The sequence below is a fragment of the Mesoplodon densirostris genome, chromosome 13, assembly GCF_025265405.1.
Source record: "Mesoplodon densirostris isolate mMesDen1 chromosome 13, mMesDen1 primary haplotype, whole genome shotgun sequence".
In the NCBI taxonomy this organism is placed as follows: domain Eukaryota; kingdom Metazoa; phylum Chordata; class Mammalia; order Artiodactyla; family Ziphiidae; genus Mesoplodon; species Mesoplodon densirostris.
In genome coordinates, this window is record NC_082673.1 from 84,568,844 (window position 1) to 84,586,661 (window position 17,818).

The 17,818-nt window shown below is 33.4% G+C and overlaps 1 protein-coding gene across 10 annotated transcripts in view; it reads left to right on the forward strand.

Annotated features, from left to right (window-relative positions):
- Nucleotides 1-17,818, forward strand: part of PHF20L1 (PHD finger protein 20 like 1) — a 77,931-nt gene that overhangs the window by 17,486 nt on the left and 42,627 nt on the right. For 4 of the 10 annotated variants that reach the window (XM_060115610.1, XM_060115612.1, XM_060115611.1 and 1 more), the window contains exons 5-9: nt 3,295-3,383; nt 3,612-3,701; nt 8,320-8,533; nt 9,111-9,239; nt 14,314-14,396. In XM_060115610.1, coding sequence (XP_059971593.1) covers nt 3,295-3,383; nt 3,612-3,701; nt 8,320-8,533; nt 9,111-9,239; nt 14,314-14,396 — 605 coding nt within the window. The remainder of the gene's footprint in view (nt 1-3,294; nt 3,384-3,611; nt 3,702-8,319; nt 8,534-9,110; nt 9,240-14,313; nt 14,397-17,818) is intronic. The other 6 variants (XM_060115615.1, XM_060115616.1, XM_060115613.1 and 3 more) reach the window with 5 other exon arrangements.

Below are 17,818 nucleotides of genomic sequence, written 5' to 3' on the forward strand. Positions count from 1 at the left end.
AACTTATCAATTTGAAGATTTCTTTCATCGCATTTTTCTCCCTGCTCTTTTTTTCTTGATTTCTGTAGATAATTGAGAATTAGTTTTTCTAATAGCCGTTTGTGGTATCTAATATTACTACTGAGCAAAAGTTACTGAACTTATCAGAAATGTTGAAAGTACCACAGAAATCAGGTGTGTTAGTGTGGCATAAAACGAGAGAACCTGTTGGACAAGTGATGAATTTTAAAAATTGTAGACCGGTTCATTTAGAAAAGCATTAATTTAGAAAGGCATTAAATTATTATTGGAAATATACTTAAATATTTTATTTTTTAAATTTCTTGTTTAAAATCTCACTTAAAACAGTCGTGAAATACTTGTAAGTATATTTTCCAAAATACATTAGTTTTCTATTAGTTATTTCTTAAACTCGACCACTCATTCATTCTTTTCACTAAAGAAACACATTGAGGGAATTCCCAGGTGGTCCAGTGGTTAGGACTCGGCGCTTTCACTGCCGAGGGCCTGGGTTCAATCCCTGGTCAGGGAACTAAGATCCCACAAGCCACATGGCATGGCCGAAAAAAAAAAGAAAAGAAAAAAACACATTGAGTGACAACTTCTTTGCAAGGAGGGCATTTAACCTAAGTAAGGGGATACTTACTTTAAACTGTATCTTGAAAGCCAGACAAGTTATCTAGAAAAGGACGGATGAAAAGGTTTTTCTGTCAGAAGAAATGGTGTATGCAAAAGAATAGTAGAAAGGCATGCCATTTTTAAGGAACTGCAAATCTTTGATGTGACTGGAATGAAGGATTCCTTTAAAGGTTGTAGAATAGCAGAAGACGTGGGAGAGAGAAGCAAGGATTGGCATATGAAGTATCTTGTAGTCTTCCTAAGGAATTTGAATTTTACTTGGAGGTGATGGGAACCATGGAAGGGATTTAAGCTGAGAATTTAAACTAACAAAAAACTTGGGAAAAATTGAGGTAAGAGAAGATAGAAGAGGAAAACATTTAAAAAGACATATATTAAAAAATGTTAGGTGTAAAAAAGTAAATCATAGTTGTCTAGCTAGAAATGATAATGTAACTTTACAAAAGCCAAGGTCCAATTTGTTGGTTTACCTAATTGAAATAAAAAATATGGCTATGAGTTTATTACTGGTCACCTGAGGGACATCTCAGTTATTAAGTTTGCAGGTTACTTCTTTTCTAGTGGGGCCTTTAAATCACTGTTCACTTAAACTTCTGGAGAGCTGTGTTATGGAGCTCTTATTCCCGTGTCTTAACTCACACTTGCTCCCCAAGTGTCTAGTCCAGAGCCCAGCACAGAGTAGGCAATCAGTAACAATTTTTGGAAGGAAAAGAAGTATTGAATCAGTTTCGTAGGATAATAGGATCTACCCAAAATGGAACAAAGCAAAGCAAAATTAAACAATGCTCTCTCTTTTCATTAGGAGAGATTTCTTTAAATGTGTGAGCTTTGGGACCTTTCTTCCATGCTTAAAGCTTCTTTTACAAGTATATGCATACACACATACAACATACACAAAAACAAACCACCCTCATTTTTTATTCTATCCTGTTTGTCCATGGGCATGTTATATAGAAATTTAAGCTTACATCAGTGGAGGAGTGATGTTACTGATTGCAGCCTCTGCCATTTCAGGACTAGTTTTGAGTAAGCCCTTAGTGAAATATTGGCAGATATAGCTTGTTTTTAAAGAATTTCCATGGGAAGTATTAATTTGGTCATTTTTCTGTATGTCCCACATGGTGGATGAGCCTCCCCCGCCGCCTGCCACTATCCCCCCGCCCCCCCACAAAAAAAAGAAAGAAAAAGGAAGCCCTCAGAGAGTACTCTATTGACTACAAAAGCTAAACAAAACTAACAGATGTGAACATTTAGGTATATGTAATATGTCTTAGAGAAGTTGAAGAGAAGGGGCAAATCAGTGTAGCTTGGAGTGGTCAGGTAAATTTTCATATTCTGGGTGGGATTGGAAGAGCTGATCCTCGAAGAGTGGGCTGGAGTTAGGAAGGAGGACGGCATCACAGCAGCCGAAGCAGTGTGAGCAACGTCAGGGAGGGATGAATGCACGGTCTGCGTAGTGAAGAGCCTGCTGCTGTCTGCAGCGCCCTGTGAAGAAGGAGGAGGCCAGGGGCAAGCATGTTGGGGTGTAAGGGGTTCATGTGGTTTGGCATTCTCACACTCTTGCCAGATTCTTCACGTTCTTGCTATTCAGCTCATCAGTTGTTTTCATAACTTGGGTTTAGATCTTTATATCTGTGATGTGTACATTATGCTAATTATAGAAAGATATGAAATCAATGGTGTTATTCAGATTACAAAGAAAAGAAAAATCTTTGTACGTAGATTTATTGGCTTTGGCGCCAATTGTTTATACCTCTTTCGTAAAGGTCAAGTATCTGTTTACTTGAAGTGGCACTCTGCCCTCATTTGTGTAGGAAATGATAGAAAAACATTGGAATTTTCATAAGTATAAAATCTACGGAACTGATATGTTTTCTGATAGTACTGATAGTACAGTAAAAGACTTGAAAGCATGGAGTCTGTAACAAAAAGTGAATATGCTTTGAAATAGCCATATAAACAGAATATTGAGTCCTAAAAGCAGAATGGTTCAGTGGGAAAGACAGGGGAATCAGGGTTTTTAGTTAATGGCTGTGCTGCTGCTTAGCTGTCATTGGATGCAGCATTTCGCCTCCCTGGAAGTCAGTGTTCTTATCTGCACAGGAAAACTGCTATGCAGATGATATGTATATTTTCTAGCTGAAAAGCCTGTGAATCTATAATTCTTGTTTGCCAGTTAATTAATCTTGCAAAGGAATAATCCTTTCCTGAGAAAATGATTTTTTCCCTATAGCAGATCTTTCTCTCCATTATTTAGAAGCTTTCAAAGAGAGCAAATGGTGATTCTTAGAAATATTATACCTTTTTGTAAGTAATGGTTTTATTTTCTTCAGGTATAACATACCTGATATGTTATTTAAACATATACTTAAATTGTTATAAACTTTAAAATCCTCCAGTAAAAATCAAAATTACATGCAACTAACTTATCAAGATTTAATTAGTGTACTTTATAAGGGAAATCAAAGTTATTTTTACAGGGAAAGAGACAATAAACTCAGTAAACTTGGTGGGGTCCTTAGCAGGGGTGTGTGTTTGCAGTTACTGCAATCATAGGGTGTTTATTTCTGTCGGGGCATTACTTGTTTCTATATCATGTGTTGCTGTTAAGGTTGAATTATATTTTCTAATGATGCTGACTTGCTCCTATTTCAGGAACTTTCACAGTTCAGTTTTATGATGGAGTTATTCGTTGTTTAAAGAGAATGCACATTAAAGCCATGCCCGAGGATGCTAAGGGGCAGGTAAGAGTGTTCAGCATTCCTAGTTACCCACAGGGATGTTTTCTTGAATGGTGACTGATCAAAATATATATATACAGACATATATATATTTTAAAGTGAACTAATTGTAGGATTATGTGCTGATAGCCCCAAATAGCAGCAAGAAAGAGAAGCTTAGAATGTAAAATAAATTATACACTTGATTTTTGCTTCTTTGGTTTTAGACCTGCTAAAGTTATAGGTCACTAGTTTCTGTTCCAGGTGAAATCCCAGCATCCACTAAGCTGGTGTTGTCCTATCGACCCAGCTGGATCGTGTAACCAGTCTATGGGAAGTGAGGTAAGTGCCTTTTTTTAATTTTGTTTTGTTTTTCCTGGTATATAGTATCATTTAGAAAGTTAATTTTTAATATAAAATTTTATATTGAGTTTCTTATCTTCTTCTTTTCTTCTATAAATCATAGTCATTAATCTTCTTTCAAAAGGCGCTTACCTGACACTCTGTAGGCTGTTTCAGGTAGGGCTTTCTGAGTTATATGATGTAAGCAGTGTATTACATGCTTTGTCACTGCTCAAAGCAAGAATGAACGGTAAGCATTTGAAGGAGAATCTGGGATGAAGTTAAAACCATAATTCCATTATGGTTGAATATGTTTCCTGAAATACTGGAAAGAAAAGGTGCCGGTAGAAATTTAAAATATTTTCTTTTATGTTCTGCTGTTATTTGGGATTTTCAGCACCTGGACCTACAATTAATTTTAAGAAATTGAAAGTGATCTATAAAAATGTCTCATATGGAAATATGCTACATATTTATTGCATACCATGCAGTAAAAAATATCATCCTGAACTGTGTTGAAATCACATGGTCAGTTCCAGTCAAGTGTATATATTTAGTAGTCTAGAATGTAGACTATCACAGTTAAAAAAATTATTTTTGATGTTTTCTGAGAAGTGCATGAGTGTTTTAAGTGATGTGGTTTTCAAAAATTTAATTTTGAAATAATCAGCTAGCAGAGTTTTTTTTCCCCCAATTAATGTGGAAATGCCATTTAAAATGGAAATGCTTTTGATCATGAAATTGCTTTGTGTCTTCCTACTTGTATGTATAAATAAAATGTTCTCTTAAGCATTCAGTGGTGTGATTCCTTGGTTACCGCATGGAAAGATTGATTTAAACATTGGGAAGTTAGTACCTGTTTAATTAAAATTCTCAATTTTTTTTTTTTTGCTTCAAAACTATTATTTTGTCATTCTAGTCATTCGAATGTTTATGAGATGGCACTAACCTTGAAACTTTATTTTTTCCAAAGAGACATTGAGCCAGTTTGGTTCATGGTAAAATAATAAGTTGTAAAAATTAATTTTTTGGATGTATTGGATGTTTATTTTTAATTAGTATTCTAGTCACACCATGATGTATTTAACATTAAAATCAATGTCAAGTACAAACTCTAGAAGAAAATATTAGTAGTATATTTCCTTTAATTTTACATTTTCTTCATAATTTTTAATTACAAGCACATTCAAAACATTTGTAGAATTGTTTTTTATAAAATGTTCTTATTTTTTGAATGTCTTAATAAATCAGGTGTTGTTTGGGCCGTGCTAAGAGAATCCCACTTTGCATATTATCATCTAAATTTTGAGTCCTTTGAGAATTCCTTTATAAAACTATACAGTAAAATTTCTTTTATTAAACCAGCAAAGGATAAGGAATCAAATAAATGCACTGTGGAAATGTTCTTCTTTAAACTTCCTGTAGCTTCTTCTCACCTATTTTTCTTCTTGAGAGTGAGCTGATATAAAATTTACACTGTAACTCACTAGTGTTAAAGATTGGCTCATAAGATCCTTTACCATTTTTAGAACATTTTTTGTATACATTGTTTTATTGGATTCTTATAGCAAATCCTTTGACATAGGTATAGCTGATATTTCTATTTCACAGTTGAGGAATTCAGAATTTAGAGAATGACTTACCTAAAATTTCACTCAACCATAGTGTGCAGAGTGACTGAACTCATATCTGATTTCATTATAGTGTTCATTATAGTGCAGTGCTCTGTGTTATCTACAGGAAACTTTGAAACATATCTTTAGTTCTCATTAATGGAAGGATCACACCAGTTATTTATTTATTTATTTATTTAAAAGATTTTTTTGATGTGGACCATTTTTAAAGTCTTTATTGAATTTGTTACAATAGTGCCTCTGTTTTATGTTTTGGTTTTTTGGCCCCGAGGCATGTGGGATCTTAGCTCCCAACCAGGGATCGAACCCACACCCCCTGCATTGGAAGGCGAAGGCTTAACCACTAGACCGCCAGAGTCCCTACACGAGTTATTTTTGATAGTGAATCTTTCCAGTTAAAAAATGGAAGAACAAAATAATGGGAGAATTCTTTAATCACGCAACTGCAGTGATTCCCATGATTAACAAGTCATGTGATCAAGAACTGTTTTATCTAATTTCACTTTTAAAGAGTACAGCATGAATCTCTTTCTTCTAGTTTTCTCTTTATTGGAGAGAGAAAGCAACTGGGCATGGAATTTATCCCTGGCATCTTTTAGCATTTCTCTTAACAACTTAACATTTTCCTCGCAATGTGGAACCCAGAATTAAATGCCCTGTTCTTAATAAGACCACAAATATATGACCTCTGCTGAATTATCACTTTCCTTTGCTTGCCTGTTGTACTTCTGTTTTTCTTTCTGCTTTGTTGATGGCACTCTATAAGTTGTTTTCATTGGTGTTGCTTTTTTCCTTCTACTTAAATGTTAGTCTCAAGGCTCAACTTAGCCATGATACTTAAGTCACCCAGATTGCTCCTTGACCTTAAACCCCTCCTTCCTATTAGTGTACACTTTGCCACCCCTTTGTTTAATGGTTTTCCTTTTGCTTGGAGTGTCCATTTCTTTTCTTTGCCTTTTTCCCTAGCAAATTCCTACTTTAGGGTTCAAATCATTTATCATTTTCCCTGAAGCCTTCCACTAGTCTTTCTCTTCAGGCAAAATTTTGTTGTTCTCCTGTAATATTTTGTTTATTCTCTACTGTCTCTCCTGTCACATTGTCTTATAGTTAATTTTATTTGCCTGTCAGTTCGTTATGGGCAGGACTAAAAAAGGAGGTGGTTCTAAGTAAAACTTGGATTGGACAATACTGGTGTATCTGGTGTTCTTTGGTTTTACAAACTAGAGATATAAAATTTTATTTCACAACTTTGTCATAATTCATTTTCTAATAAGACATGCATTGGGGATGTATTTTAAAATACGGGGAAATCTGGATATTGGGTGTCTTCTAGGCAGGAGCAAAGATGTGGCCACTCCAGGCCAGTGGGTTCCTGGGGTTTTCATCTAGCATCTTTTATTAGCTTAGCATGTTTCCTGGTATATGTAATAGGGTATCCAATAGAAAATTGGTGAATGAATGTGTTAGGTACAACATCGCATGATGTTTTCAGTTCATTTCAGTCATGGGGGAGAGAGAGACAGATTTTGTATGTTTGCTTTTAATAGCTTATTGTCTTTACCATATATTTTTAAGACTGAGGGGCCATCAACTTGAATTGCTTAATGGCCTGTGTTTGTTAATGTAACCCATGAATTAAATGCATTTGATGTTGTGAAATTGTTTTTAGTTGCTTGGACTAAGAATTTAACGTATTACACATTTTGGTTGAGTCTGAATCAGTGGTCTGTTTGATAGCTTAGTGGCATCAGTCATCAGTTGAAGATTAACTCTGTAGAGATATTATAAATATTTGTTTTAAAAAAGTCTTTTTTGATTGTGAAAATTTACATGTTAGTACCACTTCTTTACATCTTTCCATAATTATTACAATAAGTGTTTTTAGTTAAAAGTAAAACAGTAAAAATTATTTAGCCACAAACTAAAAAAATTAACACAGGAAATATAAATATTTGCATCTCAGAAGAATGGTAACTAATACAGATTCAGGAAATTGTAGAGGGAGGGAAATTAAACTGGAGTCTGACAGTGTGTACTTTACCTTGGTCAAGTCAAGTAGCTCTTTTTTTTTACTAGTAATATTAAGCTGTTGTGATAAATAGGTATCCAAACTTTAAAAGCTTTAAAAAATCATACTTTGATTTCTATGAAATTGACCTTACCTTGAGTGATACATTCTTCCTAATAAGGAATAGTAATTTGTTCAGTGGTAATACAGTCATCCCTCATTATCTGCAGGAAATTGGTTCTAGGACCCTCATGGATACCAAAGTCTGTAGATGCTCAAGTCCCTTTTATAAAATGGCACAATATTGCATATAACCTATTCACATGCTCCCAAATCATCTCTAGATTACTTACAATCCCTAATACAAGGTAAAAGCTATGTAAATAGTTGTAAATACAGTGTAAATGCTATGTAAATAGTTGCCAGAGTATGGCAAATTCAAGTTTTGCTTTTTGGAACTTTCTGGAATTTTTTTTCCCAACTATTTTTGATCCGCAGTTGGTTGAATACACGCCTGCAGAACCCAAGGATAGGGTGGGCTGACTGTACGTTTCTTTTAATCTTTGCAGAATTACAACATAAGCTTTTTTTTTCTTATTACTTTTATGATCTGTTGCATTATAGAGAAGAAACATAATTCAACGTTTAAACCCTAAAGTTACCAAGGTAGAATGTCATGTAATATTCCACATTTGTCATAGGTTTTCATACATTTTAGATTTTATTCCATCAAAAGAGTATTTGATATTGAATATTTTCCCATTTTATGTAAGATCATGTAACCAATTAGATTATTAAATTTGATAATCTACCATGTTGATGATCTACCTTGTAAATGTAGTTAATTTGATTTTTATATTTGTGTGCATGTGAGTGAAAGTAGCTTTGAAAATGTGATACATGTTTTTATTCATTAGTATAATTAGATTTTAATTAATTTTTAATGCTTCATATGTTTTGTGTTTTTCCTTTGGAGGATTGGATAGCTTTAGTCAAAGCAGCTGCTGCAGCTGCAGCCAAGAATAAAACAGGGAACAAACCTCGGACTAGCGCTAACAGCAATAAAGATAAAGAGAAAGATGAGAGAAAATGGTTTAAAGTACCTTCAAAAAAGGAAGAAACTTCAGCTTCTATAGCCACACCAGAAGTTGAGAAGAAGGAAGATCTGCCCACATCTAGTGAAACATTTGGTACAAAATATGTTCTTACATTCATTCCCTGTGGCAGTGGTAAACTCACATAGTGAATAAGTCAAATCCTTTGGCTGCCCGTAATTTGAACATGTAATGGAATTATTAGGATTTTTTTCCTAGCATAATATGATGGTTAAGTTTTTTAGCATCTTACAGATCTGAAGATTAATGGCCTAATATAGGTGCTTGATAATGATTACCCTCAGTATTCTTGAATAGAAATGCATTGAGAATTTGATCTGTAACTTCTACCAAGTAGGTTTTGGGATTTCTTTTGTGTGGGTTTTTTTGTTTGTTTTGTTTTCTTTAGCCTTTAAAATGCTTCTGCAAGCATTTCAATATATAATACAGAAAAAGCAGTAAGTCATTCCTTTCCTAAAGCATAACTGCTTAGTAGTTTTTTTATTTCTAATATATTGGTCTAGAGAGATTTTTGTTTTTTAAAGTTGTGTCAAGCACTAGATTGAAAAAATTAAGTGCAAAGATTTTTTATTATTTTGCTATTTAAAAAATATTCATGTGTTTTAACTTTGGATTCTAGATAAACTCTCATATATATATATTCTGTTAAAAGTAGGACTTCATGTAGAGAACATTCCAAAGATGGTCTTTCCACAGCCAGAGAGCACATTATCAAACAAGAGGAAAAATAATCAAGGCAACTCATTTCAGGCAAAGAGAGCTCGACTTAACAAGATTACTGGTAAACTACAATGATTCTTTTTGGGGGGGAATGGAGGGTTTAATTTTATAGTAGTTTGTTTTTAATAAAGGAAAATATATCTATTGGTTTAGTGTAGCTAACTGGTTAATAAGAAAGACAGTTGTTTTGTTTCTTCAAGGTCATCCCTTTCAACACCAGGGGCTTTTTCTGTTGGAAATGTGAAAAGTATTACATATTTTCTGCCTACCTCACAGGGATGTTGTGAGGATCCATAGGATCAAATGTTACAAAATTCCATAGTTTTAAAATCACCTGGGTGGCAGGAGTAGTTTCTCTAAGAAATGAATTATACGCTTTTGTCAGCTTATGGTGACATAATGTCTGAGGTTCTAAATATTACACATTCTTACTCTTGACTGGTCTCATTAAAGATGGTACCATATATGGTTGGAAAGATGAATACTGAATTAAATTCAGCTCCCAAATTTGTTCTGCCCAATGTAAAAGTACTTCTATACGTTTTTAAAATTTCTATTCTTATCTTCAGGTTGGTCTCTAGAATTTGGGCTTATTTCTCTATGCCTTGTTGTAATTAGGAAGTAGAATAGTAGGATGATGAAGAGCACTGGAAATTCTAGCCTGGTTAGTGTTTACAGAAGAAGGGGCCAGTCATACTAAGACCCACAGTTTCATTCAGCCTAATGATTCTAATCTTTAAAAAAAATTGTGAATATATTTAATTTTTCTGAGTATATGTTATAAAAGGGGAGGTAAAATATTTTAATTAATATTCAATCATATGCTCTTATTTTAAGGACAAATGATTTTTTGTGCCTTTGGCCTAATAAAGCTATGTAAATCTTTGTTGACATTCTTTTAAATAACTTGAAAAAGCTTGGTTTCATTGTCAGACCCAAGAATAAATGTAAATTAAACATTCTGACCATTTTCTAAAGAGTGTAAGCCTACTGAAAGATGACTTCGCAGCTGAGGGTTCTTTAGAGCCGCTGTTTTATTACAGTATTCATCTAAGTAATTATAATTGGTTTCAACAAGTGAAAATATTTAGTCTTTCCATTGTTAATATTATTTTTGTGCCTTTCTCTGATAAAGGATATATTTGGCCCCAGGACAGGAAATATTTCAAATCAATTTACCCATTCCCATTCCACCTTTTCCTTAGAAACTATTAGCTTTGGAGAAAGCCAAAATGTTATCCTAGTGATTATTATGATGGCAACTTGAGACTTCCGTTTTGACTTAGAATAATGGAACTCCAAGCTCTGTACTGTGGAATAGTACTTCTAACTGCTGTGATACCAAGATTGAAACAGCCTTATTGGGGGAGCCAAGATCAAGGAAGATGGAAGTGACACTGACGCTACAACTGCCAGTTTCCCAGCATCATGGTTTTTCCTACAATCTGGATAATCTGATTTTAGTTTCAGTCAGTATACTCTTAATATGTCTTACTGAGAAGTTCAAGCTCACCATTTAAAGAAGTAAGAAAACAGCTCAATCCACAATGATGCAGTATTTCCGCTTGGCCTTGAAAAGACAGTAGTGGGGGGAAAACCATTTTACCATGTACCTCAAGGAAGTTCTAATACTGGTTGCTTTAGTAACACCCTGTGCCTTCTGTGGAGGGACTTTGTCTTCACTTCCTCTTGGGAATCTCAAATCAATAAGTAATAGTTTGGGCAACAGTAGAAAGGCATAAGATATTACGAATGTGAAACTGTTATGATCTTTTCCCTTTACTTACTCAGAAGATGTATGTTAGTTTTTTCAATAGTTCATCTCTGCATCTATTTCTGATTTCATGTTACAACTATATCATGCAAAAAGATAATAGATATTTTAAGATTGTCTTTTATGATTGAAACTCAGGCTTGCCTCTGTACAGTAAATTTCATCTGTGGACCATAAAAAGAGATGAGAACTAATATGAAATAGCAATTTTGTTATGGAATTATGGTATATTTTAAATTTCTCAAGCTCACTTATATCTGTCTTTTTGTCCCTTTACTACTGAGAGGAATAGGCTGGTAACATGGCAGCATCTCAGCCTTCTCTGATGTGTTACCCCCCCCCCACGCACACCATTTTATTTATTTTTTAAATAATTCTAACAGACAATAAGTGGACCAGCCGCTGGATAAATTTAATTCATGTATTTATTCACTCTCTTTCTCTTTCTTCCTCATATATACACCCTTCAGAGATTCCAAACATGATTTCTCTACAGAGAATGGAATAGGATGGCTTTCTTCAAAATTTTCAAATAAGTAGACACTGAAATTATTGTTGCATAGTATATATATGTTCTACCAGAATCTTATTTTTCATTGTCATGTACCTTATGGATAATTATTGATACTTTATGCATACTGATTTAGAACAAACAATTTTACAAAGATAATAAAGTTTATACTTTGGGACAAAGTTGCAAGCGAACTGTAAGCAAATTTGAGTAGATTTTAAAGTATGGGTTGTCAGAGAGTAAAAGAAGAAGCAGCAGTTGGTGCATGGTCTGTTTGTAATAGTTCTAGGAGTTCCTGGATGTTCAGCCAGTTTAGATATGTTTGTACAGCTTAAGGAATTTAAAAAATAATTTAAAAACCCCAGATATTTGAATTGGCCAGTAATAAGTTATTGATAATAATATCCAGGATATTTGGTTCTTAATCTAAGCAAGAATATTTTGTTTTGGAATTGCTGTATGAAAAGTAGACCATGAATTTAACCACTTTGCTCTTTCTATCTTCCCCATTACCAGATGCCCTGGCCTCTGTTCTGTTTATTCCTATCAGCAGTGAGAGACTAATTCTGTTTTATAGCTGAAGTAGAGTATTGAGAAATTATCACTTTATGGGTGGGACTTATAAAAATTTATATTCTCCTTCTACCTGATATTTAAATAATTTCTTGAAACTGCATGACACATTCTGTTAAAATGTTTATACGTATCTTATTTGGATGAGGACTTGTTAGTAATATTGATAAGTAATATATTGATAATTAATACATATTTGCAAATAACAAAAATTAATTTCATTTGTATTTATTTTCCTCCAATTAATTCTTGAGGGTTGTGATCTATTTCATCTATTGATGTGATTTAGAAGTATTTCCACCACCTATATGAAAGGAAACGAAAAACGTAAAGTGTATTTAGTAGATTGAATAGCAAATATTTGTCCTCTTTGCGTACCCCTTCGAAGTAGGGCCTCTACTCAGTGCCCTGCAAAAGAAGAACCTAATTTCCTAATTATTTTTCTTTTTATTTTTAGTAGTATTTAACCTCAAAAGTATTAGCTAGAGAAGAAAAACCTAGTGAATGCAGCTTTAAATGTTAAAGAAATATTCGGTGCTACATCTTTTTTAGTCATCTAAAAATGTGTTCAAAAGTTATATTAATATATTTAGGATTGAATTTATGATTTATAAACTTTTTGTAAAATTACTTATAATTGGGTCTTTTTTCCTCCATTTCAACCTACACTTAATACTGTGTGGGACTTGAGCAATACGGATTATCTCAAACTGCACCAAATAGCAGTTTTTTGTTTTTTGTTTTTTTTTTGCGGTATGCGGGCCTCTCACTGTTGTGGCCTCTCCCGCTGCGGAGCACAGGCTCCGGACGCGCAGGCTCAGCGGCCATAGCTCACGGGCCTAGCTGCTCCGAGGCATGTGGGATCGTCCCGGACCGGGGCACGTGTCCCCTGCATCGGCAGGCAGACTCTCAACCACTGCGCCACCAGGGAAGCCCCAAATAGCAGTTTTAATACCAATCATTGCTGTATCAAAATCATTGTTTTATTCTCAGCCTTTGCTGTTTTGAATTACAATTCTGAGTGATAGATATTCAACTTTATTATCTAATAATGGAAAGATGCCTTTTGCCTGATTTAACACTTGGCTCAAGTACTACTTTGAGAATACAATTTTGATATTTGAATTTCCACTTAGATTACTTAACATCTTTGAGATTGTTACCTGAAAAAGTCAAGTGATGTTGCCACAGGGTATCTCGGAAGTTAGGTGGCATTTTGGGGCACCTTTTTTCTCCTATTAAATATGATGTAGACAGCTTTAATAATATAGTGGTATAATTGCTGAAGTAAGTTTACTATTATTTTGTCAATTATTAAACATGCTTCCTTGAGGCCAAGGTTTTGTGTGCCTGACTTTGAAATGACACAAAAATGATTTGGGGGGACTTTTTATGTGCTTGGTGGCCATAAGAAGCAGCAAATAAATTTGATTCCATTGAGGGTACTATCTGGTGCTTAGCAAAGAATCTTGACTAAGTAAATGCCTGTAATTTCTAAATTAAAGCAGAGTTTTAATGTCTTGTAAAGTTAATTATGTACACTCCAGATAAAATATTCTGTCTTCTAAAATTCAGAATTAATGGTATATATTGGTGAAAACTGGAACTCCCAGTTTATTTCATTAATTGTAGAATGAGGCTATAATATTAAGTAAGTTCAAATGTTGTAGGAAGGATCTGTACTCTTTTCCATTAACATAAAATGGATGCATCCATGTTTTCACCACTTTTTTAAGAAGGTAAGCTACAACTGGGTATAGAAACAAACCTGTAAAGCTTAGGTTAAAGGATCCAGGTGAAATAAAAAATTGGGAGTATTTTTTAAACTAATAATCCAACAACAACAGCAATCTTATTTTATATTCTGGATGTTTGGAAGGATTCCTTATATCTTAATATTAATTCCATATTTTATTTCAGTTGTATAGACAAAGCCTAAGTATTAACAGTCTAAGCCATCTTAAGTTTTGGGACATTAAACCATAGAAATTTAAATTTGTACAGAATAAATGTGTATATGTGTGATTTTTTTAAAAGGGTATTTTTAATTTTTTTATTTTAAAAACTAATTGTGTAAGCAACTCTCAAGTTCTAATTCAGCCCCTTGAGCCATTATTAAGGGTGTTTGTATTTTTGACAAGTAAACTTCTGAGAGTGTTGTATTTACTTTCTATAAAAAAGTATAGGGGATTTCAACTGCTAAAATTTTTGAGAAGTTAATTAGTGTGAAAGTCAATATTTTTTCTAATAAGCAATTTCTGTACAATTTTTCTCAAGGTTTGTTGGCATCCAAAGCTGTTGGGGTGGATGGTGCTGAAAAAAAGGAAGACTACAGTGAAACGGCTCCAATGCTGGAGCAGGTATGAAATGGTAGCATTTGATTTTTTTCAAGGTTCCCAACTGGAATGATCACGGAGCTATAGTATCCACATAATTGAAATTGCCCTTTTGATCAGATATGGGAATAGGAAGGTAATTAATTGATGCTATATTTTTAACTCTGCCTTCTCCAAGGTATACAGATAAACTACAGACTTCATTAGTGTTTATTTTCAGTAGGCTGGCATTAAAGCCTTTGTCCCCCAACAGTTGAAAGCCTGGAGGCAGGCATCCCAGGGTATAGGCTTCCAGCTGGATCACATTTAACTAGCTTACAAAAAGACCCTTACACAAATACTTTTCATTTGTGAGTTAAAACAGGGTTTTTTGACATCTAATAAAACTTCTTTTGTAAGAAGTTTCTTTTATATTGTAACAATTGGTGTTGTTAGACTGACTATGTGTTTTATGAATTGATCAATGAGCCATACATTTTTGCTAGGATGTATATTTTAATAACTACAAAAAAATTTTTAAAAACTATTAAGGGTCTGTCTTTAAACCACCTAATAGAGGAATTTAAAAGTGAAGGTTGCAGTTGCTAGATTTTGCCTTGGCTACCTTCAGATTCCCACAATACCTGTATATAGTGGACTGTGCATGCTTTTCCATTTTCTAAGGGCTTACCTTCTTGGGCACTGTAAGACTATAAGAACACAGTAATAGCCATATCTGGATTTCCTTGGTTCTCCTGTTTTAAAATCTGAGCCTTAATGTAGTTTTAATATACCCTTTTTGTATTATTTTAATTTTCTTTATTAGTAGCCTAATAAAGAAGACTTTAAAATGAGTACCTGTTGCTCTTCTCTATATGCGTTTTAAAAAACAGTCCAAATTTAATTGATATTGTATTGAGTTTTTCAGGGTTATTTTAGGCCTGATTTGATAACAGTGCATTGTTTTGGTGCCTCCATTAATGTTGTATTGAATCAGTGATCTTTTAAATTGATTAATATGTCAGCAAATCATACCTTCTGATTTTCTGTGGTCATCAAACGGTTAAGTCTTTGCCGTTATTGTCAGTATATCAACCAAATTTTAAGTGACTTTTTTACTGTGTATTACTATATTCAACGTCCCAGATATAACAATATTTTGTATTTTCACCACTGTTTATGGTATTCTCAGAATGCAATAAATCAGGGACTTGGGTAATAAAATGTTTCTGGAAAATTCATTACAATGTCAATCTTTCATTATGCACAATCCTGCTGAGATGAACGTGATTGTGAAAATTATTTATTATATGTGAAAGTTAGTGTAGAGGGCAGTGCCCATTTCAGAGAGAAATACAACATTTTGAAACTGAGCTTAAAAAAAAGAAAAATTGAGTAACTCGGCTGTTTTTATTTACATAATTAAAAAAATTTTGAGAGTCCTTCCCAGTTTTGTAACAAAGAGACCAATGATCATTAATGAAAACTCTGTAAATTATTTTATATTTTTAAGGAACAGAATGCTGTTCCCCCCCTCCTTTTTGTCATTCAGGTTGATTTCAATGTGAAATGTTTTGTAACCATACTCTTAATTTTTGTGCTAAGTGTTTGCCCTTCTTCAAAGTTAAAAAGCCGAGTTATAAACTTCTTAATTGCATCTCGGTATCAACAATAGACTTGAAGGAGAGAGATTGTCACTAACCTCTGTTGCCCTAATGAGTAAAATAATGCCACTCATGACGTAGATTTATAACAGGCCTAAGGCCAAAACTTACTGTCCTAAGGGATTTATTTATTTACATTAAAAAAAAACTCAAACTCTGTGGTCTTGAACCCCAGTTCTCAGATTATTAATTATAGATTATTTAATTGTATTAGGGAATTGTCATGTTATATTTACTTTTGGATAAAACCTGCATTAGATGCATAATTCAGTAAGTTTTAAAAAATGTTAATTTGTCCTTGTTTAGAGGTTAAGCACCTTATCAAGATATTAATTTAAGTATTAAAATCTTGTTTTATAACTTTGTAACTTGAGAGTAATGGATGCTGTAGTGATGTCTCTCACATATGTGAAGATGAACAATAAAATTGTTTATTTACAAGTAATGGCTCTAATTACTTTTCTGGCAACACCTTTAATGATAAGCTTAGGAATCCTTTCTGTATATGGAGTTTTTTTTTTCAAATGATTAATCTGCACTTATACACATGTGTAATGAGTAAATTCAAGAATAGAAATGATGACAACTCAATGAATGAGACACTTGACACCAGCCCTTTTATGTGGTATGTCCAACATGCCATCTGTAGCACAAAGGTGCCATACTTAATACCAAATATTCACTTTTTTTCCACCAAAATTTGAGCACTTTATAAATATTTTTAGTGGGAACAGAAAGCTGTTTGGTCCCCAGACAATGATCTTCCATATTCCAGAGAACTGCAGACTGCAGACCTGATGGTCATCCCTCACAAAAGATATGGAAGTAAAAAGGTATCTTGGGGACAAGCATGTTGTTCATAGAGCTAGTAGTTTGGTTCTTTATAAAAGCCTATTTTAGTATAGGTTTTTTTTAAAAAAGTGTATCTCATACTTTGCTCTCAGATAACATATATCAAAAAGAGATACAGTATAGGCATTCCAACACCGTAGTTTGCAAATCCATCTAATGTGGCTGTTCTCTGTTGTCTTAGGACACATTCACATATAGATTTACATATGTAGGACATTTTACTGCCAAATGAATGAAGATATTCTTTATGAAAGAACTGACAAAGTTCTAATTTTTTTTTAAAAGTATCAGTTGGCAGGAAGAAGGTAAAAACTCTCATCTAAGAATGCGACGTATTTTGTTTTTAAATCCAATGTTTTTAACTTACACTTGGTTTTACTCCTTTTTTGTTGTTGTTGTTGTTGTTGCTTGTTTTGTATTGTTTTTTAGTCTTTTAACTCTATTGCTGGTGGCTTTGATTTCATGAAGCATTATGCTTATGAAACTCTAGCTTTCAGCACTAAAATGAGTTAAAGATAATGTTTCGTTAATTTGATCATTGTTTTCCTGTTGAGACCTTTCTTTAAAGGGAAATTGTCTTCTTAAACCTCTGCATTGAACTCGATAAAGGAAATTATTTTATAAAAAAAAATCTGAAAGTCAGAAGCTTAAATGTATTCCTCCAGTGCTCTAAAACTTGAAAATGCTGTTTATTTACCTAATTATTATCAATGTCATTGGTAATTATGGTGTCAAAAGAGGTATATTTTAACTCAATATGGAACATACTTGTCCAGTTAGATAACATTTTATTTTCAGAGAATATTATAAATAATACATTTAAAAAAACCTAAATTTAGACTACAAGTTGACAGCATCCCTTTAAAGACAGCCTATTCAACTTTTAGTTAATAATTTGTGGGGTTCTTTTTGGTTTTTCATTTGTAATAGAAATGTTATATGTTGCTTAAC